The 27,059-nt window shown below is 31.7% G+C and overlaps 3 protein-coding genes across 5 annotated transcripts in view; 1 reads left to right on the top strand and 2 right to left on the bottom strand.

Annotated features, from left to right (window-relative positions):
• LOC148310183 (dynein beta chain, ciliary-like) overlaps positions 1-17,314 on the bottom strand; it is a 73,843-nt gene extending 56,529 nt beyond the window's left edge. Inside the window, exons 1-20 of the mRNA XM_088258888.1 lie at positions 17,099-17,314; positions 16,318-16,431; positions 15,489-15,659; positions 13,894-14,064; positions 12,787-12,875; positions 11,405-11,697; positions 10,539-10,712; positions 9,765-9,900; positions 9,157-9,385; positions 7,990-8,181; positions 6,596-6,730; positions 6,376-6,509; positions 5,451-5,640; positions 4,829-4,930; positions 4,495-4,648; positions 3,654-3,855; positions 2,926-3,022; positions 2,372-2,453; positions 2,133-2,269; positions 923-1,043 (exon numbers count right to left, since the gene is read on the bottom strand). Of these exons, the coding sequence (XP_088115014.1) occupies positions 923-1,043; positions 2,133-2,269; positions 2,372-2,453; positions 2,926-3,022; positions 3,654-3,855; positions 4,495-4,648; positions 4,829-4,930; positions 5,451-5,640; positions 6,376-6,509; positions 6,596-6,730; positions 7,990-8,181; positions 9,157-9,385; positions 9,765-9,900; positions 10,539-10,712; positions 11,405-11,697; positions 12,787-12,875; positions 13,894-14,064; positions 15,489-15,659; positions 16,318-16,431; positions 17,099-17,113 (2,938 nt within the window). The 5' untranslated portion in view covers positions 17,114-17,314. The remainder of the gene's footprint in view (positions 1-922; positions 1,044-2,132; positions 2,270-2,371; positions 2,454-2,925; positions 3,023-3,653; positions 3,856-4,494; positions 4,649-4,828; positions 4,931-5,450; positions 5,641-6,375; positions 6,510-6,595; positions 6,731-7,989; positions 8,182-9,156; positions 9,386-9,764; positions 9,901-10,538; positions 10,713-11,404; positions 11,698-12,786; positions 12,876-13,893; positions 14,065-15,488; positions 15,660-16,317; positions 16,432-17,098) is intronic.
• Positions 17,315-18,274: 960 nt separating this feature from the next.
• Max (MYC associated factor X) lies at positions 18,275-21,836 on the top strand. 2 transcript variants are annotated; one of them, XM_088258783.1, is made up of 5 exons: positions 18,275-18,445; positions 18,518-18,586; positions 18,661-18,771; positions 19,579-19,702; positions 20,326-21,836. In XM_088258783.1, the coding sequence occupies exons 1-5, from the start codon at positions 18,407-18,409 to the stop codon at positions 20,502-20,504; spliced, it is 522 nt and encodes a 173-aa protein (XP_088114909.1). In that variant the 5' UTR covers positions 18,275-18,406; the 3' UTR covers positions 20,505-21,836. The 2 variants fall into 2 exon arrangements, with proteins under 2 accessions (XP_088114909.1, XP_088114910.1); XM_088258784.1 differs by lacking the exon at positions 18,518-18,586.
• On the bottom strand, positions 21,810-26,892 carry LOC148310181 (retinol dehydrogenase 13-like). Of its 2 annotated transcripts, none has more exons than XM_088258781.1 (7): positions 25,952-26,892; positions 25,387-25,505; positions 24,805-24,954; positions 24,571-24,675; positions 24,027-24,236; positions 23,098-23,308; positions 21,810-22,506 (listed from the first exon to the last, which is right to left on the bottom strand). In XM_088258781.1, exons 1-7 carry the CDS (start codon positions 26,038-26,040, stop codon positions 22,398-22,400), a joined length of 993 nt encoding a protein of 330 aa, XP_088114907.1. In that variant the 5' UTR covers positions 26,041-26,892; the 3' UTR covers positions 21,810-22,397. The 2 variants fall into 2 exon arrangements, with proteins under 2 accessions (XP_088114907.1, XP_088114908.1); XM_088258782.1 differs by lacking the exon at positions 25,952-26,892 and adding an exon at positions 25,608-25,669 and having other exon boundaries at positions 22,326-22,506.
• Positions 26,893-27,059: the final 167 nt, after the last annotated feature.

Genomic DNA, 27,059 nt, shown 5'->3' with positions numbered 1-27,059 from the left:
AGTTTAGTCTGAAAAACTGGGCCATGGACAAGAGCCAAGAGATCTGGTCCAACAGCTCAGGGATGAAACACGCAAAATAACTGATCACAGGGTACTTGCGGAAATTCACCACAGAAGCTCTAAAGCTTAGCAAAAAACAAATAAAAAACCTAACCTAACCAGGACCTTGACAGGACACTGCAGACTGAGGAAACACATGACGAAAATTGGACTTTATGACTACCCAGTATGCAGATTTTGTATGGAGGATAACGAAACGTCAATTCACATTCTCTACAATTGTGACGCACTCGCTCACAAACGAAGTCACATCCTTGGAGGACCTCTACTGGACTCCGAGAAGATGAAGCTCCTACCACCAAGACAGGTCGTGAGTTACATGACTCATGTAGGTCTTGGCAGTGAGCTGTAATAGAGAGGGAGGATAGACCTAATATGGTAGCAGTGACATAAGGGATGCAAGATCCCTTGACCTCAAAAAAAAAAAGGTAGCAACTTTTTCACTTTTTTTGCTTGTTATGCAAATTACTTACAACATTTTGAGTGTGTCCAAATACTTGTTCACAAAATCTGGATTATCTCCAATTACATCTTTATATCTCACCAATAGATGTCTCTAGTGAAGTTCTAGTGATTCAAGAACAAGGTTTCTAAATTGGTTCATATATATAGAACTTCCAAGAATTTGAGTAGTGTGGTTGTCAATAATGGGTAGAATTGGTGAATGTTACACGTGTGTAAAGTGATCACTTAAACCAGCCTATGACGGTCGTCAGCCTCGTAAATGCCCAGACTTCCATATTCTTCTTCATCTTTGATGAGATGTCAAAAAAAATAAAATCATAATAATATGCAAATTACTCATTATGAGAGGTTCAGATGTGTATGTACAGCTGTAAAATATTAAATAAATTATAAAAACCTGGTTCTTGAAGTTCGACGATAACCTCAATAAATGGGATATTAGGACCTCTTTCTAAATCCATATTAGTGACGAATACACGGAGACTTGTGGTTATGGCATCAATTATTATTTCGGAAACCTGCAAGTTCAATTTGTAAATCAATTAACACATCGCTCACTCCTTTCAAGAATGTCATAATTCAAAAATTGACAATTTTCAGTTGTACATGTTCTCGGAATGCCCAGAAAATGTACTACCATATATCCCAGCAAAAGAGGCATATTTTTAACTTAATATTTACCCGCTACAGGGCAGAAAATGTTGTGTTTGCATTTTGAAAAAAAGGCATTGTTTAATTATTTTTTTAAATATACTTAATATTTTTCAAATGGGTAAAAAACCTTCAGGTTTTACCTAGAAAGACCCGTTGCACAGTAAAAAAGTTCAATAAGTGGCTGGATATTTATATTTAATACATCGCGTTATATTTTTAAACATTAAAAACGTTCTGAAAAATCAAGTTTTTTTGATTTATGACGTTCTTGAAAGGAGTGAGTGACATGTCGGGTTGCGGTCCTGTGATTAGTGTAACGGACTCTGATTCAGAGTTATTGGGCTCGAACCCACTCTACCACAATTTGATGCATATTTTTAAAAATTGAAATATATCGCTCACTCCTTTCAAGAACGTCATAAATCAAAAAACTTGATTTTTCAGGAGAAGTTTTTAAAGTTTAAAAATATAATACAATGGATTAAAAATTAATATCAAGCCACTTACTGAACTTTTTACTGTGCAACATATCTTTTTAGGTAAGACCTGAAGGTTTTTTCTCCATTTGAAAAATATTTAGTTTATTTAAAAAAATAATTAAACAATACCTTTTCTTCAAAATGCAAAAACAACATGTTCTGCCCTGTAGTGGGTAAATATTAAGTTAAAAATATGCCTCTTTTGCTGGGATATAGAACATTTTCTGAGCATTCTGAAAACATGCACAACTGAAAATTGACGATTTTTGATTTATGATGTTCTTGAAAGGAGTGAGCGATATGTGTACATGATAAAAAATATTAATACAAGTATACATATATTCAAATAATTATATAAAACATACTTGCAAAAAATAAGTAAAACATATATAAAACAGTTTAACTTTCTTCAGTTAGTTATATCCTTAAATCATAAAAATCTTATTATTTAAAGAGGACTTGTTATAAAATTACCTTAGAATCAACATAGTGTACATAAGCTACCCATTGTTCTGCAATGACTGCGCTATTCCTTTTGTCTTCCAACAAATCCTGAGAACTCTGCACTATTAATGTATCTTCTTTTTCTTTTACTTCTACTTTAACTGCATCTTAAATAATAATAATAAAACAAACGTACAGAATGGTGAACTAGATCTCAGACAATGTATAAAATAATTATAGAAAATTATAATAAAGATTTGATATCATACCTGAATGAACAGTCGGCGATATTTCTTTGGAATTATTTTCCAATTCTTCCAGAGACTGAATAGAGACGGATTGACCAGATTCCTGAGAATAGAAAACAGAATGTGAATTAAAATAAATATTATATATAATATCGGACCTCACATATTAATATGTATAAGAGTTTCTGCTTAGTAAAAAGCTTCTTTACATCTCACCAATAGATGTCTCTTGAGAAATTCTAGTGATTCAAGAACAAGGTTTCTAAATTGGTTCATATATATATAGAACTTCCAAGAATTTGAGTAGTGTGGTTGTCAATAATGGGTAGAATTGGTGAATGTTACACGTGTGTAAAGTGATCACTTAAACCAGCCTATGACGGTCGTCAGCCCTGTAAATGCCCAGAGTTCCATATTCTTCTTCATCTTTGATGAGATGTCAAAAAATAATATGAAATAAATATTTTATTTTCCAATTTACATTTCTATGTACATATTTAACAAAAGTAAGGTGGACATATTATAATATGAATTATTTATTTTTATTTTTAAGGAGGATGGAAAATAAAGCATACCTTTTTAAGTAGCGGGTTGTTAATATTGAAGAACAGATTATAGTTGACCTTCAGCACATGTTGAATATCAGTATACGCTAACTGAATATCATCATCCCTGTTATACACACAGAAATCACTAAGTTATACACATGCACATAGTTTACTATTATTCTTATACTAAATGTTAATTTTTAATACCATCAAGGCGGGAAAAATGCCTTTTTGAAGTTTTTTTTTAAATTTAATAAAAGAGAAATATTTGTGTTTCTATTATTTACAAAAATACTTCGATTTCATACTATTTCCGTGCAGCTGCTTATATTTAATTGGATTTGATTATAAGGTCAGTAGCTGATTATAAGAAATAGGTATTAAATTTGGTAGAGTGGGTTAGAGCCAAGAAACTCTGACTCAAGAGTCCACGACATTAACCGCGGGACCACAACCCGACACCCGATTTTGCAAAACAAAATTAAGGAAGTGCTTGTACATAAATACAAAACAATGTAAATAAATAATGAAAAGTAAATCTAGGCTAGAGTTACTAAAATAAAATAAATGTAATGTAATGTAAATATGAAACATGTAACTCTAACTTCACTTCTTTTCTGTTAGTAAAAAGCAAATGCCAATGTCATTAGAAACAAAACAAAAATAAAGTTTAAATTATCTCTACTAGTTGATAAATTATCATTTTTTGCAATTCCAGCCCAGCTGTTAACTGCTAATGTCTTAAAAAATAACACCTTTTGGCTTTTCTGGCAACATTTTCATCCAGACCAAGAAGTTTGAGTTTTCCCCCTTTTCCCTGTTTGTGGCGATCATACAAGGGAACACTGCTCCAGGCTCGGATATTATCGAAACATTTCTTCAAATTGAGTTGGGCCGTCAGTACTCTCATTTGCAGCTTGTTGATCATGCAGAACACCTCCTCAACATATTCCTCAACTAGAAAAATTAATAAACAGTGACTTACAATAGACTTTGTAACATAAACATGAACCTTGAAATATACGACAGTTTTTATGCTATGTTTTATTAAGAATTATTGCCCATATTTTCGCCCATTTTCAGAGTATGGTGAAAGAGATGTGGATATCACAGTTCCACATAAAATGTAAATGAAAATTGTAAAGCGCCCATGTGGTGATTTCTAATGAAAACAGTGCTATATGAATTATTCAATAAATAAATAATAGGAAGGGGGGAGGGAAGGAAGTATGCAGAAGACAGCAATGGCTAGGGCACTTGAGACTGTATATCTGGCCTCCTACGGCTTGTGTGATATAAACAGGCTACCTGATCTCTCTTTTTTGTGTGTATATTAGGTTAAAATGGATAAAAACAATAAAAATGCATGTAAAAAGAACTCCACCGACAAGATACACAAGGTGGCTTAGTGGGTCTCTGCAAAAAAATATTTTTAATATGCTTTAAATTATTCTTTAAATAAATGTATACTATTTATGTAAATCAAAAAAATAATAATCTGTGCGAGTACCTATCATAATTAGGACAAAATAAAACAAGAATTGGGACCAAAAAATGAATGCAATTCAAAATATATGTAGGTAAATGAACATTTACTGTCATCATTCCAGTTGAGTTGACACAGTCCCGTTTTGAGCATTTCATCTACTTTATTTATTTCTCTCTCAATTAGTGCTACTTCCGACTCGTGACTTCCTTTCCTGATATTGTTGTACCAGTCAATAGCTCTATTGAGTTTGGTTATCTGCTGCTACAGAAAGAAATCAGAAATACGTTAGTATTTTTTGTTGTTGTTGCATATCATGGAGTATTGTTGTAAGCACTATTATTTGAAAATATTAAGATATTTTTGTAATTTCTTGGCCATACAGCCGAGTTTCTAATGAAGCCTCTCAAATATTTACATATTACAATAAAGAAGGCTGCATACGTGTAATAATTCACTCCGTGAATATAATTCCAGAGCATCACTCGGTATGTCGTCTCGTTCCAAGTACAAAATGTACCGCACTTCACGAAGCACGCAGAGCAACTGAAAATAATCATTGAGTTGAGATTTAAAAAAAAAATATTCAGAAATGTCATGAAACTACCATAAAACCTACAGTAAAGAGAAAAATTTAAGCTTTCAAAAGGTGGTGTTGGAGGCGCATGTTCCGAATTCCATTCCCACAACTAGACGCACTTACGAGTCCATTTACCAGGAACAACACTTGGATAGCTTGAACATGAAGGATTCTTCAGTTATTTGGACACGATGCACATGGGAATGAAGATAGCCTGGAATGACTGTGATCAGTAGCCTGGAGAGGAAGAGAGGGAAAGGAAGATCACCCATACGATGGACCCATCAAGTTAAATTAGCAGCAGGCACCTCGGTGGTTGGAGCACTACGTGCAGCGCAGTCAAGGGATAACTGGAGAAGAGTCATTGCTTCCACATGGGTCACAACGCTCAGTAATGAGAAATAAGATGGATAAGAAGTCACGAAACACTTTACCCGGGCATGCTTTTGTCTAAACCCGAGTGCAAGCAATGGATATTAGTAGTACCTCATTGTGAAAATTAAGCTTTAATAAAGCTTTATCCTTTGTCATTAGGGCGTAACCCAAATACTCAAAACAAATGCTTGGTATGCTCTCTTTCCACTTGCAATAGAGATTCTCGTTAAACTCATCCAGCCGAGCAGTGAGATTATTATACTTTTCCTGCATTTTCAGCGCATCTTCAGATGAAACTATCCTGTAAATAAAAAAATTGACTATATTACGAATATGTCCAAATGTTACTAATACTGGATATATAACATTGTTATCAAGATATTATACATATCTAAAGGGAGAGTTCTTTGACCAGGGAAGGAAGTATTAAATAAAATGTGGGCAATACAGGGCGTTTGATCTGTCATTGACTGATAAAAAAGATTTTTTTTCACACACTATAAATAAATATGGACATCCAATTATGGACAGAATGTTGAATGTTGCACAATATATGTATAAAGTGATCACTTAAACAAATAGTAAGCCCTGTAATAGCTCAGATACTTACATTCCGTTCCCAAAATCAAATCATATCCGGAAAGTTCCAGACCATTTTTAAAAAAAATTGCAATTATAAAGTTCAAAATCTTGTGTTATGATATGTTACATAAACAAACATTATTACTTTTTTTATTCAATGTTTTACTTGGTAAATACCACTATTTCTTAAAATCTGCTGTGACATGTGTTTCGATGCATTCTGCATCATTGTCAAACACCGTACGGTGTTTGAAAATGATTTGGAATGCATCGAAACACGTGTCACAGTAGATTTTAAGAAATAGTAGTATTTACTAAGTAAAACATTCCATAAAAATGGATAGATTTAACCACAAAGTGACTGCCGAATCAATTAATGAAAACATTATTACTATTGAACCTTTACATCTGTGTTGAGCAATTTAAATGTATCAGAATTTATCAGCAAACTTACGTATCATCGACTTGCAAAAATTCCGCCATCGGCAAAGCAATTCGTTGTCGAAGTTTGAATATCCACCACAGCATGCCCGCCACCGGAGGGAAATACGCATCAATCATGGGTCGGCGCTTTGTCTTGCTGTACACCTGGAAATTGAGATTATTGACCGCTTCGTCTTGAAGACCAATAAGATTATTTAAATAGACATTAACAATTCAAAAGTTATTCTCACCCTGCTACCTTCGTTGAATGTATCTCTGACTTGGTCCAACTCGCTGTTGAGAAGAGTTAGGATCTTTGTGTAGCGAGGTTGAAGATCTAATTGTATACAAGGTCTGTGAGTGAGGTCTCCGAGGATCTGAATAAGCTATAATCGATACCCAATGAGTACTGAAGATTTTTCTTTTGCATAAATCGATTATAAAAATTCATTAATTACATAATTAAAATGTAACTTTGTTTTAAAATCACTAATCATTTTGAAATCACTATTTATAGTGATTTTTAAAAAAAATCTGTTTTAAAGCAAAAATTTAGTTTAAAATTACTATTTATAGTGATTTTAAAACAAAGTTTCATTTTAATTATAAAACAGAAAATCACAAAGTTAGTCACACTTATTACATATTCGACAGATGTCGTTAAATGATTTTCATGACATCTACATGGTAGCTGTGTAAACATGCATATTAAACGGAGATGAGATTCTAAATGGATTAATCATTTACCCGGTGAAAATCCAGGAGTCACATTTACTGAATTATTGAGAAGAGCGGTTTGCAGTTTTGCAAAAGATCTTATAATAATTTTGGCTGATGCTTTATGTGGTTGGTTATTTACCTGGTTTTTAAATATTTATTGGGACTATTCTCTAACATATCTGTGGTATAAATCAGTGTTTTGCAACCTTTTCTCACCTACGACACACTTAAATTCTTCCTAGTACTCCGCGCCACACCAAAATCTAAAGTATATAGACCATTGAAAAATTATTTAATTGTAGTAATTATTATCCGCCTCCGTAGTGAAATGGTCAGCACGCACAGCTACCGTTCTGGAGGTCCCGAGCTCGATTTCCAGGGGGGGGGTCAAATAAATATAAATGATTTTTTCACTCTAATATTTATTCAATACTAACCTGGCCTGGTACCCGAAGCGGAGGGCTAATCACCTTTCCATTATGTGTTAACCATCAAGATAACACTGCGTTTATATGACACAGTGCCCTATACACCGTTGGGGTGCGGATAAGGGTTGAGAGAGAGAATTATTATACCCAAAATTTTGAAAAACAGACAATATTACAAAAAATAAATTGTCGTCCTGTATTAAATGCATAATGAAAATTTGCAAAATGTCATATACATTGAATTTGATCACGGCACACCTGTGGGCCACGGCACACCGGTTGCGGACCACTGGTATAAATGACAAAAAAGGCAAATCGGGGAATTTCTATATTTGTATCATGTGGATACAGTATAAACACATTGATATTGTTAACTGTGACCAGTTAGAAGATACAAATATTTTTGGACAGAAATACATTTCAATAGCGTTTGTTACTTGGTGAGTTTGCCTGAATGGAGACATTATACAGTCACTAGAAAGTGGCTCAATTTATACCTTAAAAATGCTTTCCAAATTAGGGCAGTCATCAAAAGCTTCTCCAAATATTTTAGCCAAGCGATGGTCAATATCAGCCACCTTTAGAGAGAAACTCTCATAGTCAATCAGAAAAGCATCATCTTCCGGGTCCAATGGATTGTATTGTATTTGGAACATTTTCTGATAAAGCTGAGTGTATTTTTCATATATCTAAAAAAAATGTACATTCTCACACTTACATTATATCAATGAACAAAAATAAAAGGTTGGCTCTAAAATTTAACCAGAGAACTTTTTGATTGCTTATAACTAAAATTAATTTTTAAAAATTTAGTTTGACTTATTACATACTACTAAATCGATTACTAATTTAACTAACTTTATTAATTGAGTTTGTCGATCCAATAACTTTAACTGTTCAAATCAGTTGGGACATTTAAATTGAGATTTCTTTTATTTTGAACTCTTTTTCTCTTGAAAATCATTAATTTTTTACTACAATAACAGATATGTAAGTAAGATACAAATTGTTTGGAAAGTTAATTATGTATCTGTTTAAAATTTAAACAAGATAAAATTTTATTCAATTAATTTCTTTAAAACCAACATTTTTAGCGTGTCTCTCTCACTCTGGAACACAACCACTCATGTTACTAAAGCGATCTGAGCGCGAAGCAGATATTTTTTGTCAAATTGCAGCGGACTTTAAGCTACTTTAAGCTACTTTTTGCTACTTTTTGCTACTTTTGATCAAGATCCAAGATCAATTAAGTCCAATTTTATCAAATAATTGGAGAAAATGATTTATTTCCTGAGGATTATTTCCATAATTGTTAATAGAATAAATAATTTGTTATGGTTTTAGCTAAAAATCATTACAATATCAGAGCTCAGTAAAGGTCAATTGAGGTTTGAAATTTGGGTACGCCACTGTCACAAACCATGTGTTAAACATGCAATGGGCATTATGAAAAATATCAAAAACTGTATGCTGACCCCGGATAAAAAGTTAACAATAGAATTGGAATGAACGTATTAATAGAACAACTAAGTTATTTTCATTTGATTCAAACCATCGCTAGTTTGGAGTGCTCTTATAAAGAAATACAAAAAAATGCCTTAAGTTTATTTAAATCTGTGAACATTTTTAAATATTTAGATAAATTGTCAATATTTAATATTAACCTTCAAAGTATTGGCGCTATAGGTACGACCCCGGATGCCGGAATATTCCACTTTTTCCAATTTCAGCATCTCCACCGTCGTCTGCAGCATTTCCTCCACCATCCGTAGTCGCTTCATATAAGTCAGAAACCTTGCAAATACTTTCTCAAACTCGAAATTCCACATAATAGGGACAAAATTTGAGGGAAAAAATGTCGACACTTTTGCCTTGTTCATTTCGTAAGTTTGGCTGCAAATCACAATAAAACCTGGCTATTTGGCTTTGACATTAACACTTACATAAGATACACAGGTAAGTGCATGAAAGAGCAGTTGAGCCGAAAAATGTACATCAAATTAGAATCACAATAAAAAAGCAAACAAAGCCAGCCGATAATAGGTCATGAGCCCTATAAACGCCTTCCGTATTCACTTCCCATATTTTTCTAAATGTCTAAAAGTACTTGATACTTGAAGTAAAAATACTCACTTTTCAAAAATAAAGGGACATTTTATGAAAATTTGTGTTAATCAAATGTAAAATAAAGTGCAATCAAATGTTAAAGTGTTAATTAAATGTAAAATGTAAATAGTGCATTATAAAAAAAAGGAAAAAAATATAGTCTCACAGAAAATATTCCAGAATCTCAATGACTCCGCGAATTTTATTAGCCTGTTCAATGGCTTCACCAAAAAATATAGAAGAAGGGTCACAAGTTGACGAGGATTTCTCAATCATCATGTTGCACACCTGTTGGAATAAAACTGGAAAACAAAATATTAAATAAATACACATTTTTCATACAGATTTATTGATACTGAGTGACTGATACTCTGGCAAAAATACATACTACATTATACAATTTATACATTTTCATCATTTACCTTTGGAGTATAGAAAAATCTATCATATAAACGCAAGATGTTGCATTCAAGCTTACAATCAAATCACTGTCTTTTGTTTTTTTTTATTATAACAATTTTTTTTATATTGGCTGGCATCTGTGAAGTTTTAGGCATAGTTTCTTAAGGTATTCATAAAATTATCTTTAATACTGACTTCACAATTAAAATAATTATTTGATATCGCAAAACCATGTGAAATGTGTGAATTATAAACGGTTATATTTTCATTTAAAATATTTTAGTTTATTTTTGGTAAGTCTGAAATTTTACAAAAAGTAAAAATATTTAATTATAAAAAGGTCTCTTATCAAATACAGTTAAGTTTGCAAGTAATCACTCCTCAGGTACAGTTTTGTTAACGAGAATTCACTCGCTGACTCTATATAGCTACTATTTAGCTCGTTTACTATTTCCGATTTATTTTAATTTAATTATAAATTTATTTTAATTAAATATAAATTTAATTTAATTATTTGTGGATTTAGAATGATTTTTACCTGTTATTTTGTCAGCTTTACAATAATAATGGGAGTTCCCCCACAACAAGCCAATGCAGTGCAACATGGGCCTTATTAATGGCTTGCTCTCCATAAAGTTGGTACTCTGAAATGTCTCAAAGTGTGATATGAGAGGCTTCTGGTGTAACACAATGTCTCGAGCCTCCACCGCCCCTAAACAAGTTAGTTTATTTTATAATAATCAGTCGTAGACAGGAAAGACAAAGTCGTTGATATGCTCTTGGCCGAGGCATTCGTAAACTATAACTATAACTAACAACTAAACCATACATTATATCAATAAAATGATTTTTATTATTTTATAAATCAATGTACAGTTCATTTGAAAGTAAACTCAGACCTCGCTTTGCGTCGTTTCACTTTGCATTTTTTCAAAGTTGCGTTGTTACTGAATTAAGACTATTTTTTTTTTAAAATTATTATTCAGAGAATCATGTTTAAATTTTCTAAAAGGTAACTTTCCGTTTTGTAAATTTAAGTTTGTGTCGCGATGTCTTAGTGAGGTCTTAGTGTATAATACATATATCTTATTTTTAAAGGTCTGTTTTAAAAATACACTGTACACATATTATGCCAGTTTTTGTTATTCTAGACATTTTGGAGTAGAACAGTTGACATATATAGTAAAAAATATTTATATATGAGATAAATATGTATAAACCTGAATTACATACATTCAGTTGATAAAAATTGAATGTATGTAATTGTATGCAATCAATAATGTGAATAATTAAAAAGGGGGTGGTAACATTACTCCTGTATACTCTTGGTAAAAAAAATATTTCAGAAATGGCATTAATATCCCATGTTTAGCACAATTTAATATATCTACAACAAAAAGATACCTGCTATGAGATTAGTCAACATAGTCCTGAAACATGGGAGATAAACACTGTCCGTCATCTCGAGGTAAGTGGCCATTTTCTTCACTCGGGGATCGCGAAGTTGCGAATATATCCCTTCCAGGTTCTTCAACCGATTGGACCAGAAATGAATGTCCGCTGTCGGCAGTGGGAACTGGGTCTTCTTGAATGAGATAGTGGAATCCTCCTTAAGTACATTGTTTATCTGAGTGGCCCACTGAATTACAACTCCTTCTATGTTTGTCTTTAAGTATACGTCCATTCTCTCACCGCGACTGGAAAAGGTTATTCAATTAATACGCAACTCCGCACAGAAACAAACTGGAATCAACTACCAAATGAGATAGTCAACAACTATCAAAAATAGTAAACGTTTTACGTCTACTTTGCTTCGATCATAGCTGCTGGAAAAGGGAGTAAAGTCTAGTAGTCAGGTATGTGTATTTCTTTATTTATTGTAACTGCAGACAGTTGGTAGAATTCCATATTGAATTGTTGGGTAATATATCCAAAATTAAACAAAGTTTATTGGATTTGAATTCTACATTTATTTATGTATATGTAAATACGTGTAAATATGTAAATACGTTTCGTCTTATACGAATAAGATATACATTTATTTATGTATATCTTATTCGTATAAGACGAAACGCGTCACGTATTAACATATACATAAATAAATGTAGAATTCAAATCCAATAAACCTTGTTTAATTTTGGATATATTACCCAACAATGTGTATTTCTGATTCATTTCAATTACGGTCCATTTATTTATTTATTTTGACAATCCTGGGCTGGTCTCTCCCTCTCCTATCCTGGTAGGGAGCGGACCCATGGGCATACTTTTCTGCTATTTTACTTGTTAGCATTATTCTTCAACCTCCCAAATTTATAATTTGATGAAAATATAATTCAGTGACAAAAAAGAAAAAAAAAATTCTCAGCTATTTGTCTTGTCTTTATTGTATTTATTGTATTGTCTTTAATCATAGTAAACTCTTTGACAGGAACAAAAACCCAACATCACAGAAAATTATAAGTCATCCACTCTCCATTTTCGTAAGATTGGTTAGTTAAAAATGTACAATATTTTCTTCTTCAAACCCTTATCTGCACCCCAATGGTGCATAGGGAACTGCATCATATAAATGCAGTGTCATCTTGGTCATTAACACATGAAGGGAAGGTGATAAGCCCACCACTTCAGGTACCAGTCCAGGGTATTAAATAAATATTAGTGTAAAATCACTAATATTTATTTCCCCCCCCCCTGGGAATTGAACCCAGGACCTTCAGAACGGTAGCCGAATGTGCTAGCCATTACACTATGGAGGTGGACAATATTTTAGTAAACTTATTTACCTGCTTATCCAATCCTCTTCAGCTTGATATATTTTTTCAACTCCAGCTGGCATTGGCAATAAAACTTGGCTATTCATATCGCCGTGTATCTATAAGATTCCCATAAATAATATATATTTAAATTATTATACCATCTGCGCACATATCGCCCACTCCTTTCAAGAACGTCATAAATCAAAATACTTGATTTTTCAGGAGAACGTTTTTAAAGTTTAAAAATATAATAAAATGTATTCAAAATAAATATCAAGCCACTTATTGAACTTTTTACTGTGCAACAGATCTTTTTAGGTAAAACCTGAAGGTTTTTTCTCCATTTGAAAAATATTTAGTATATTTCAAAAAATAGTTAAACAATACCTTTTCTTCAAAATACAAAAACAACACTTTCTGCCCTGTAGCGGGTAAATATTAAGTTTAAAAAATGCCGCTTTTGCTGGGATATAGTACATTTTCTGGGCATTCTGAAAGTATGCACAACTTAAAATTGTCGATTTTTGATTTATGACGTTCTTGAAAGGAGTGAGCGATATATCCAAATAAAATCCTATATGCCCACATCCAGACCTCAAACCAGAGAAGCAAATTATTCATCGAAAGATGACATTTTAATGCCATCAGGTAATGACTTTCTTTTTTTGATACCTACAGACCTCTGCCAGATAGAAGCGGAAATGTAAAATATCCACATATAGGTGTAAAACTCAAAAATGTCCCTGTATCATCTACTTTGACTTGTGGTAATGGGCGCATGAGAGATATATGGACAAAAATAGCAAAATTCATGGTGCACACTCATAGGGCGTTTGTCCACTACACAGAATTACACGGAATGTTACCATTCGGCACGTCAGTTAGCGTTTTAAAACGACGATTGGCTTGGATTGGCATGTGCTTTTGTGCATATTTTTTCGGCTCGGTGCTCTTGATCGGTGCGTTAACACGTTGCGCGTAAATTCGATCACGCTAAACTGTCGTAGTCGCTTTCATTTTTCAAAACCGGACTGCCGGACGGTCTGATTCCGGGTCGTGGACAATCGCCATATTATTCATCTTTTCATAGCTTTCTTGGGAAAAACCATATCAATGTTATAAATTTTGATATACCTGATACAGAATGCTTTTGAAACTATAGACATGTTTCTTAACATCTTCGATGACAAGATCTGGCCAAGTGAGGTGATTTTTTGGATTACATAAAAGTGGAGCGAAAATTTCTTCAGTGAGTACTGTCAACTCGCTCACTGTTTCCTGAGACATTTCTCCGACTATCAAAATCTGGAATTTAAAATTATATATTAAGTAAAAATAATATAATTCTAGCTTACATGTACCTTATGGTGAATGAGGCAAAACATTTCAATGAGAAAAACATGATTACAGATTATAATTAGGATTCATGAAATCAAAGCCAAAACAATGCATCGAGATTTTTTTGTTGATACCTCAGCATATATGAAGAAGTTTATTGAGGTGGAAAATGGAAGTCTGGGAATGTGCTTTACAACTGGTCATTATCTGGTAAAGGTGATCACTTTATACATTGTGTAATATTCACACATATACCTATGATTGACAAATTACTAAAATTTCTGATAGATATTTCCAGAATAAATATTATGGGCGACATCTTTGGTTAAATTTGAAACTTTTTAATAATTTTTTAATAAGCATGTAAGGAAATAAACATTTTCATCTTCGGAGATGTCAATGAAAGTAAATTATATGAATAGTAGGGGTCCAAGCGCAGCAAATCCTGCATTTGTGAATATATAACCCTTATCCGCACCTAATGGTGCATAGGGCACTTCATCAAATTGACGCAGTGTTATCTTGATCACTACTTACATGAAGGCAAGGTGATCACTCTTGCGCTTCAGGAACCAGTCCAGGGTAATATTAAATAAATATTACAGTGTTAAATCACTTATATTTATTTTCACCTCCCCCCCTGGGAATCGAAACCGGGACCTCCAGCCCGGTAGCTAAACACGCTGACCATTACACCACGGAGGCGGACATTTTATTATTTTAATAATATTTAATATAATATTTTTTTACTTATATATAATGTGGTTAGTATAATATATTTTTATATAGAAGTATAATGTCACTAACACATTTTAACATATTTGTGCTTTAAATGAAAAATTGCTGTCTTAAAATAAAACTTTTGTATTATTTATTAATCCTACGAGATTTTAAAAAATTAGAGAATATAGAAAAGAAATTATGAGTATCTACATATTCTTACAGTATAAGTGAGTGCATACAAAATTAAGTTTACAAATTGAGATTATCTACTATAAATTCCTAATGGAACTAATATCTATTTATTGTAAATTCAAGTTTTAGCCTCAAACTATTGTATAATAGAATCAAATAATTTCACAATAATATAAATATGTCCGCCTGCGTAGTGTAATGGTCAGCAGGCTCGGCTACCGTTCTGGTGGTCCCGGGTTCGATTCCCAGGGGGGGTCAAATAAATATAACTGATTTTTTCACTGAAATTTTATTCAATATTACCCTGGACTGGTACGAGAAGCGGAAGGCTGATCACCTTTCCTTCATGTGTAAACGATCAAGATAACACTGCGTTTATATGAAGCAGTGCCCTATGCACCATTGGGGTGCAGATAAGGGTTTTATTATTATTATATATATATTATTATATAAATATGTAAGCATTTTTTACATACACATCTCACATTCTCCTTGGTGACTGCTTGAGGTGAATTCCTTACAAAGTAAACGACTTTATTCTTCACGCTTGGGCAGTAGCCAATATGGGGTTGGAGGAATCCTAGGTTGTTCACGTGGAATGTTATCAATGGAATAGTAAACTCATCGAAAAAATTTAACATTGCGTTCTAAAAAAAATACAGGCACATAAGCTATTTCCATTTTTACAAATCAATTATTATGTTGTACTACATAAATTGCCATTTCTAATACAAAAATATATAAAGGAAAAACTTTTTAAGTAATCTTCTTCAAGAAAATAAAAGAAAAAGATAAAGGAAAAACTTTTTAAGTGCCGTAGAACGGTTCTGCTTGAACTTTGATGTGTCACTTGAGCCCAGTAATTTTTTTTTATTTATATCCATATTTGGTCTACAATAATGAATGTCTCGTCATGATTCATTGTTTCCCTGACAGGTGACACTTATTGTCACGATACGTTCATTATTGTAGACCAAATACAGATTTAAATCTCTTTTTTGTACTGGGCTCAAGTAACACATCAAAGTTCAAGTAGCCCTGTTCTACGGTAAAGTAAAATTTATATTATTTTGAGAAATAAAAAGCCTTTGTTTTTTGATCCACTCACATTCACTCAAGTCTTTTTATTTCTCAAAATAATATATCACTATGATACGCAAACTTAATGCTTTCAATATTCAAAATATAAGTAAAATTTACATTATTTTTTTTTACTATCCAGGAATTTTTAACAATTTTAGGAATTTTTAACAAATTAAAGATCATCATTGTAGAATTTTAGTGCTCTAAGAATTTTTTTTTCACCTTTTCATCCCCCTGCATCATTTTCTGCCATTTATCAGCTTTAAGGCGTAACGCCTTCAGGACAAAAGTGCTAATAAACTCCAATCTGGGATCCGCTTCATCTTCAGATGATTTCTGCATTAAAATAACAATATGAACATATATTTAAATAAAACAACAAAAACCAGGAGATTAATATTAATAAAGAATATACTAATTTTCTGTCTTTCCTTTTATCTACCTAAACCCAAAAGTGCATTAGACACTGTATTGAATTGATGAAGCGTTATCATAATTACTAATTGCATGAAATCTTGGTGATCAGTTTTGATACACAAGTCCCATGGTTTATTGAATTCTCAGTTCATTCTTAATTACAGAAAATAAACAGATTGCATATTGAAAATAAAAATTTTTTGTTATTAAAAGACATACAACATATTTTGTTTGTATTTGTTACATATGAGGGGATCATTTTGATCAAATTTGAACAGTAAACATTTTCCACTGAAGGGGGGGAGAAAATTTCAGCAAAAATCTTAATGAAACTAAAAAGACAAAACACATGTAAAAAAAAAGTTAAAAATCCATCATTGATCTCAGTAGATAAATATTGCACCAAAAACAAAAAAATACTAAATACAAAAAACCTACAATAAATATAATAACAAGGGCTGTAATAAATATATTACATAAAAATATATGAAATAATCCAATTTCGTGCAATATAAAAACGGGCACTAAAGTTTATCATAAAGTAGACATTATGTTATCTTAATTCAAACATAAATATAGACATTACCTTGTCGTCAGACATGACGGTCGCGTGCAAAATGTCGCGAAGTCGTCGTAAGATTATAAATTCACTCAAACGACATGAAACGATCACGCGAACTTTGGGGAATAATGGCCACTCCAGTTAAAAGGGTGTCAATAACACAATTTGTCGCCTAGGTTACTAAAATGTTTTCTCATCATTTTAGTATTGATCTACATAAGTTAAGAATAGTTCCCAACACCTGTGTCATCGTATACAAAGTCAAATACTTGCTAACTACCACAATAAACGAAATTAAAGCTTCGGAAAACAAAATTCCTTCCTCCATTTTTCCGGAAATTATATTGTTTTTGGTTATTGGAAACGAAATAAATAATAAAATACAACGAAATCGTAGACAATTTTTAATAAGAAGATACCTTAGTACCTTGTTGCAAAAAAATGAATAAATACAAATCGAAAAATTCAAAACAATGTTTTTTGGAAATTACACAGTCAATAAACACGTCCGACAAAACAGTCAATTACTTGCTAAACACTTTTCAAAAACATTTATTATCCAGAAGATTAGATAGAAATACTATCCGGTTACATCTAATGCTAATTGTTAATTAAAAACAATCCGAGTATTGTTTTCCTATTCTGATGTAAAAATCTAGCGTAATTTTCCCATTTATTGTGTAACTGCCAAAATACGTAAATTGAATTTGACGCCATTAGTGAATAGCAAAGTCTACCAACATTAATATAATTTTAACCAACAGGGTGCTAATATCACGAGTCAGATCCAAAATATCGTTTTGATTTTTCCATCATATACTTAGATAATTTTAATATAACTATATTTTTTTTACGTTTCCTAAGCTTATTTGATTTGATATAAAAAACATTGAAAAATTAACCCATATTTTAAACGTCATATTTTTTGAACGCATAAAAGCCATTTTTAGCATGTTCAAATTTCTATCGACAGGTGCTGAATTTGCTCAATTTGGAAGTTATTAATGTCAATTTTTTTGAAGAAGCCCTTTAAGATGGAAATGTGGGAAAAAGAGATCCCCATGTAGCTGCCATTTATACTTATTTTTGTGTTTCCGATTTGGCTTCGCTTTTCTATTGAATTGCGCTCTCCATAGGCTGCCTAATTTATTTTGGAAGGTTGGCATTCTGTAGCTGCAACTTCTCTAGCAAATGTGACACGGGTTGGATTTGGTTTTGGCGACGAACAACAGCAAAATTTGACAGAAGCACGAAGCGAAAGAGGAAAGGCTAGGTCGGAGAGGAATTAGGGTGTTAATATAAAGTCTCCTCGTTAGCTTCCCTACTATCACGATGAGTGACGACGACCGTGATATAGATATCGAAAGTGACGTAAGGATAAACTTTTTTTGTTTCCCTTAGCTGTTTACATATTATGTGTTCATGGCCTTTGTATTGTTATAGGAGGGAGACGATTCTGATTCAAGATCTCATATGAGACAATCTTCCAGCAATATTGGCTTCTATTCTCAAGTATGTGTATTCCAATGTCCATGAGATCATTAATTCGTGTTATTCATGATTCATATTTGACGCGTTTGTTGTAGGCAGAGAAGAGGGCACACCACAATGCATTAGAAAGGAAGCGCCGAGACCACATCAAAGACAGCTTTACATCCCTCAGAGATTCAGTCCCAGCCTTACAGGGAGAGAAAGTAGTGAGTATTTCTTACTCTAGCATAACTCCATCTCCAATCATGCATGACATTCAGATTAGCATTTAAAATTAAAGATATTGTAATTTTGTTACTTGATGGCTCATCATTATTCAATTAAAGTTAAAACATGTATTTACAATAACAAAAAGTATTTTAATAAATAAGATTTGTGTTGACTATTTAAATGTCTGAAGGTTAGAAAAGGCCACATCTTGAGGGCAGAAAGGGGGTAGAATATTGCTACTAATATTTTAATGGAATAATTAAATAAATTTTACCTACTTTTGATAATGCTAAAATATAACAAGCCTAGTTGCTAGTCTAGTGGTCCCATGTTTGAATCCGAGGTTCAATTATTGTCTGGATTAACCGAGAAGTGATGATTCTTATATAAATAATTTGACTATGCAGGTGAATAAATTGCAACATAGAAACTTTTACTATCGTAAGCTGTGAAATGTTACTTTGCAGAAGGATTCAAATGTATTTTGTGCAGAACATTTGTACTGAATTGCTTCAATTAGTTGAGTTTAAATATATCATGAAGTACATACCAAATACAACAAATAGCTTTTGATAATATACATAGACCTGATATGTTTATGTATAAGGTAGTTTTGTAATACATAAAGTAAAATGAATGTACAGAATAGCAAACTAAATTGCACCCTAATATTTTAAGTAAATATCACCCCATAACTGTTCGTTTGATTTTTTTATATTACCACGTGTAATTTATTTTCCATGTTTTCTAACTACTTTGAATATTTAATGTTGGTTTCATTTATAATTGCAATTACTTTCTAGGCTAGCCGAGCGCAAATTCTTAAAAAAGCAGCGGAATATATACAATTTATGAGACATAAAAACAGTTCTCATCAACAGAACATCGATGATCTAAAGAGACAAAACTCCATGTTGGAAACTCAAAGTCAGTACCACTTTTATCTTTAATTGTACCAAATCTATCAAAATATGTCCCTGTTTTTACTTATGTATTGCACCAGGCTTGACAACCCAAACCTCTTCCACATTCTCCTATCTCGTTAGTTTGTCTGTTTGCTACACCCTACTGATAATTGTTAAATCTTTAAAAAAAACGCCCCCTAAAAAGATCTGAATTACAAAATTGTAACTTTAGTAGAACCATTTTGAATGTTTTTATTGACATCAAAATTACTTAAATATTCTGTTGATATTGCATATTTAATAAATGATAATTTGAATTATTATTTCTTGCAAAAACAATTTAATTTTGTGTTTTTTTTTGTAAAATTTAAGTTGTAATGATACAAAAACCACTTTAGAAAATTAGTTCCTTATTTTACCTTTTATGTTGTTTTTTTTATGTCCTTGTAGTTACAACCTATTTAATCTTTTTATTTTTACATGAATTGGTATTTTACTATAATTTTTGCAATCAATGCATTGCTGGCATTTTATGCGTTGGATGTAATTTTATTAGCAATTTATAATTTTATCAGTAATTAAATATGTAAAAACCATTTGTACTGCGGCTTTTGGTTGTATTTATATGCCTGTATTTGTTTCTAGTTCGAACGTTAGAAAAATCCAAAGCTACCGGTAACTACAATGTGGACACAAGTGATGTCTCTATGAGTGGGATCAAGTCGGAAGGGAGTTCTCACGGAGACTCGGATAGCTCTGACGGTGAAGGTCCGGCTCGTCGGGTTAAAAAACTTAAAATAAACAGTATACCTGTGAATGCATAATTTTATCTTTATCCTCTGTAACTTTCACCACTGGCATAATGTATCTCTATTTTTTTGTCCATAATAGAAATAAAATAATGTGTTTTTATTGTAAATCTTGTGACTGCGAATGAAATCAGTAGGCACACATATGCTATAATGTTCTATGAATATTCAAATTGAGTACAAATATATAAACACAATAGATCCTAGAGATTGTGTACTTATAATGTCGAGAAAGTTATATTAAAGTGTGTAATATTAATTATACTACCATTGGTGAATCAACAGCAGGATTTGTATGATATTTTGAATATAAAGTAATGATAACTTTAGTGGTGGCCACAGGTCCGTTTTGTAATAATTTTAAATGAATGTCCGAGCTCTGATTGTCCTTAGGTTATGTAATGTAATGTAGATAATAAGTTAAAAAATAATGTTTTCGTTAACAGCTGTTTAATAGACGTTATTTTTCTTAATATAGTTGATAATTGCACTTTAAATTGTAAACTTATATATATATATATATGTCATCTGATTGCTGCTCCACTCTAGGGGATAAATTTGCAAATTCAACAGTGACCAATCTGTTTCTTTTTATGATTTCCCATAACGTCAGTCTCCACCCCGTAAGTGCAGGAGATTTAGTTGTTATTTTTGTCAGTATTATTTTTATGGTAAAATCGCACTATCACTTATCGACAAATGTACATACTAACTAAACTTTTTGTACTTGCATTGCTTGCAAAATCCTTGCTGGTAACAAAAATAATAGACAAATCGTCCACCATTGAATTTAAGAATTCATTCGCTTAGTGTGCAGCAGCAACTAGAATTATTTGGAATTTAAATTTGCTTATAGTTATAGTAATTTGTAAAAACAACAAATATCTACCGAGTTTCATAAAATATCACGTATTTTGTCTTCTACAAGTCAGAGTATTGAAAAAAAATCTATTGAATTTATCGTCTTAATCAATCTGTCATTTAATCATTTTAATTTGTGAAATAAAACTTTATAAATAAAAATACATCCTATTCTATATACAACTTATTCTTTAAATAAATAAATTACCTTATTTTCAATGATTCTCATTAGTTGATCATACAAGTCTAGTATATTATTTGAAGTTTGTATTTAATAATTGTATTACCGTAAATGATTATCGATACAGGTGTTAGTATTTTGTTGTTAAATTGTGATGATTAATTTCAATGTAGATTTTATAATGACAATTTAATTTATAGTACCTATATTAATGTTAATATTGATAGGTCATTAATATAGGAATAAATAGTATGTACCTTGAATAAAATAAGCTAATGTTAAAATAAATTTTTGTTTCATTTTATTAGTTTTTCATTTACATTCCATCAATTATAATTAAGTCCATGTTAATATTAGTTAAACTAATACCAGGATGCTCTCAGTCCTATATTTTAACTCTTAGAAGAATGGAAGCACAAAACTTTTTTTGTAATTAAAAATACATAAATCTATGGAATTATCTTAACAATAAATTACATCAATCAGTGCCTTAAATTGGAAATGCAGCAGAATTTCAGCTAACAAACTAATCAGAAGCTTTATTCACTTGTTTTTTCAACACAATTTTTGTTCATATTGTTTGAGTTCCACTTTATTTTGATTTCTTTACCTTGAAGCATGGTTTTATAAATATTTTTACTATGATTTTGTATCAATAAGTAATTGATGTTTTGTACGGCATCTAATTTGCACAGATTTATGTAATTATAAATACATACTAAGTTAAACATTGATTTCAACAAATTACGTACATACATATCTTAAAACACTATTACGAGGCTACAACTAATGTATTTTCTTTTTCTTTTTGTGTATAAATGTATTATTCTATTCAATGTCGTATTTGGCTAGTGTTATAATTATATTTATAATTTGACCAGAGGTGTAACTTGGAGTAATGTACACGTATCTTCATAAAGTTTTCTCGCATTATCAATTTGATCCATGCTTTCCAAAATGTCTTCAGAACAGTTGCTGTAATAAATACATTCCATGATAAATATTTTATTTTATTTTAATACTTAAATGGCAAAATGTAAATGTTTATATGCTAAAATTTTATAATTTTCTGAAAAAGGAAAGCATCTATATTTTTTTCCATTAATTGATTCGGCAGTCTATTTGTGGTAATATCTATCCATCTTTAATTTATTTTTTACTTGGTAAATACCACCATTTCTTTTAATCTATTGCATGTTTTGATGCGTTCCGCAATACGGTGTTTGAAAATGATGTTGAATGTATCGAAACATGTGTCATGATAGATTCAATGAAATAGTGATATTTACCAAGTAATTTTTTTTTTTAAATATTTTTTTTGGACTAAACGCAAAAGATATTAAAATTTAGAACATTAACATGCATAATTAGTCATTTGATATTGTTATTTAAGTACATATAAATCTCAATCAAAATGCTGTATAACCAATGAATAAATGATTATTATAAAGCAGTTGATGCTATGCCATTTGGGAAATCCTTTGCAAAACCAAGTGTATGTCGCTTCGATTTTAATGTTTTCTGAATATTTTTTTTTGATGGCAGTAAAAAAAAAAGAATGCGAACCTATAGAATTTCCCAGTAGCAGTGGAGAGAGTAGGCTCAGTGGCGAGGTAGAGTGAGGTCTGCGCCCCCTGCGAAGGGGCCTTCATGAGCAGCCACATCCAGGGGGCCAGGGTCATACGTCCGCTCCAGTGGGTGAGCAAGAGGGAATGCCGTCCGTGACCTGTGCTCCTTACCATGCCGGGATTCAACCCGTTTACTGTGACATTTGTATCTAAATCAAACATTCATTAATAAATTATTTTGATAACATTGGCCATCACACGCGTCATTGACAACTTCAGATAGTGAAAATCACGGGGGTGTGTGCTTGGCCGGTAGCCAAAACTCTCAGGATAGAGTATTGAAATTGTAATGATTTTCAGTTTTGAATGCGGCTTATTTTTCATATTATTGATATCTGTTAATGAAATAGTCTAGAATAATATCCTTTTAAACCTTTTGCCTGATTTGCCCGTACCACATACGGGCAAAAAAATAGGCCTTTGCGAATTTGCACCTCGGCGAAAAAATAGCTCAAACTGATTTTGCCGCTGTAGTAGTAGAATATAATGGAGTTATAGGCTATAAATACTAAATGAAAAACCTTTGGGTACCTAAAATCAATTTTAAAAGTAGTTAAAAATTCACTTAGTTTAAACATTTAATAAAAACTGGAAAATATTGTTATTTAATAATGCCTTGCAATAAATAATGTATTATTTATTTATCAGAAAAAAATAAAACCTGTCCTTTTTCCAAATAAAATCTTCATAAAAATTCATCAGTTAGAGAGCTTACAAAGTATAGTACGCAGTACCTGTAATCTATTTACCGTATAAACTGATAATCTAAGTGCCAAAAAGAATAAACCTCCATCAAAGCTTTAATCTATACAACATGCATTTGTTTATTTACTCTAAGTAGAATTAAATAAGGGTAATATAACTTACCTTTCAATAGTTGTGACATATATTTAGTAAATAATATAAGAGCAAACTTGCTCTGGGTGAACCATTCCTTGGAAGCATAAGTAGCTAATTCAGGGATAGTAGTAAGGGGCATGTTGCTGGGTTGTGTCGGGTGGGCACACACATTTATTATTCTTCCTTGGGTAGACATCTTTAAGTTATCCAACAACAGGTGCGTGAGTAGGAAGTGACCTGAAGTAAAATTAATATGTTTTATTATCTAAATGTAAGTATGAATGTGTGATGAAAGTAAGGAACTAGTAAGTAAATTAAGTTGTGGCAATGATTCAATCAATTATTTTGACAGGTGTTAAACAGGGGTGCGTAATGCCAGCATGGCTGTTTAATCTATACATCGATAATTGTATGAAAGAACCGAATGCTTTATATATTGGAGTTGAATTCATCGATTTGACTGTCTGTTGCTTTTTGTATGCTGACGTTCTGTGCTTGTACTAAAGCAAATTGGAAAACTAATTTTTCGAATTAAGCTTTTGTTTATTTACAAATGTGGATTCAAATTTACCAAAATAATTCGACGACATATGCATCTCGTGTCCTTCTTGGGTAATGCGATATGGATGAAAGCAAACTCCTGCATTATTTATTAAGACGTCCAACTTGAAATTTTCTAAAAAGAAATACATTTTAGAAATATATATATAAATTAAAATACTTATACTGAATTTTTTATGCAAACATCTATAACACTAAAAAATAAAGTTTAAAGAAAATAAGAGTATTTTCTAAGCATTCTTACCGAGACATGCGGCAACATTTCTGATGGACTCAGACGAACATAAATCAAGTTTTTTTAATGTCAGTTTCGCGTCTGGTTTCTTTGCTCTAATCAAGTCCATTGCTGCCTTGCCCTTTTTCAAATCCTTACAGCACATAATGATATGGCCACCTATACATGTAAAATATAAAAGTAATATAAAAACATAGCAAAATGACAAGTTTTGGAATCTTCTAACCCTTATCTGAACCCAGTGGTACATAGGGTACATAATACTGATAAATTGTTATCTTAATTGTTAATCGTTTCCACTTCAGGTAGGGGTAATTTGAAATAAATCACTATTAGTAATAAATCACTTGTATTTATTTTGACCCCCTTGGGAATCGAACCTGGAAACTCCAGTTCTCAAGGCGAATGCGCTAACCTTTACACTATAGACTACTACTACTACTACTACCATCACGCCGTTTCTCCGCAGGGGTAGGCAGAAAGGATGGAACGCCACACTCTTCTGTCCTGACATACACTCCTCGCCTCCTTCACATCCATACATCAAAAATAGTGATGTTATATTTAAATAGAAGTACATGTTACACTTACCTCGTTGGGCTAGATTTTTAGCTGTTTCAAAACCAATTCCACTTGAAGCTCCTGTTATAAGCACACTTTTCCCATTTATATGCAAGTCATTAGGGCAAGAGACTCCACCCATATAAGATCTAAAAAATATTTACCTTTTTTAAATTATGTTACTTAGCTGCATGTGGTCCTTTAAACCGAGTGAAAACTAGAGAATAAATCATTTGGTTTAAAAAAATTACATTCATGTTTCTGTGTCTCAGTTACAAATTAAATGAAGGCATATTGATCCGTCTTCTGCTTCAGATGACGGTATTATGTGACTTTTTAAAAACCTTAATATCAGATAATCAAAAGAGGCTCACATATTCCAACAATGCACTAGAAGCACCTATTTATTTACCATATCTTGTAAAATGTGTCTTAATAAAAACCTTATTTTAATATTTATTTACTAACTTTAAAGTTTGAAAGCCAAAGTGAACTTTACCACAAACATTAGAAATGAAAAAAATTGTCTCCATAGTTTCCCTTCAATACAGGTATGTATTTGATTCAATATACTTGAATATTAATAGGTACTCACCTAATAATGGTCACAATTCCAACTAGAATAGAAATTATATACGGTAAATAACTGTTTAAAGGGTCGGAAGGCATGCTCGAAAAATCCATTTTAAAATATTACAGAATATACTCTCTGCAACAGTAATATTGTAATACTTTTTGATTAGACCAAATTGCATTCAATTTAAATAAAACGGAAGTACTTCTTCAAAGACAGCTATCCGGTATAAAGGCTTGGCTACACGCGAGATATAGATTAATATGGGTATATTATTTGTTGATAAATAAATATAAAATGTTTATTATTTTTACAAGTTTATGCAGCAAAATGCATTACACGATAATAATAAATTATGTGTTTGACCCACAATTTGAGTAATTTCAGGGATATAAAAAATATGGGTAGTGAGATTGATGAAATTTGAATATGGTACGCCAAAAAAATAAGGTTATTTTGAATATTATTTTCTGTTTTTATCAAAACACGAACCTAAAGCTGTTTATGTCAATTTCGTACTATCGCGCATGCGTTATTACCCCACCCAAAAGCAATACATATTTCAGTGTGAAGTGATAGATATTTGGGTTAATTATATTGCTAAGAATTCGTAATTCAAACAAAAATGGAGGAAAAAATATGTGGAATATTAATGTGTACTATACAATAAATAACTCAAATATGTATTTATTTTCGTTAAACGTATATTTTGACAGCACTAATGAAGAAATAAAACATAACAATCAAACAAATTTTATATATACTGATTCTACAGATTGTGAATCAAATTCCTATTTATAATTTATAAAACAGCAGTCAGTAAATATTTTAACAGGTATTGATCTTTGTCAACAAAGTAATTTTTGTCTTGAAGAGAATTGGTTCAATGTCTTTCCGATGTTGATTTTAGATTTCACAATCGAATTATTGTATTGGATTGAAGAAAAAAACAATATGTTTCTATTGTTTCTTCTTCTCCTCATCTAAAATAAGTAGGTACTTTGAAAAATTTAAGTACCTACATAAAAATTAGTTTTCTATGTAGGTAAGTACTCCTACGTCAGAAAATTCCTTCTAGCGTTTCAAATTATCTGTGGAACAGATCTGTGAGTTTATCTTTATCGGTGGT

The sequence above is a fragment of the Brachycentrus maculatus genome, unplaced genomic scaffold (genome assembly GCF_059751285.1).
Source record: "Brachycentrus maculatus isolate JH-2025_06_01 unplaced genomic scaffold, ASM5975128v1 h1tg000104l, whole genome shotgun sequence".
In the NCBI taxonomy this organism is placed as follows: domain Eukaryota; kingdom Metazoa; phylum Arthropoda; class Insecta; order Trichoptera; family Brachycentridae; genus Brachycentrus; species Brachycentrus maculatus.
The sequence above is the reverse complement of the archived record's forward strand: the minus strand, read 5'-3'. Positions and strand labels throughout refer to the sequence as shown.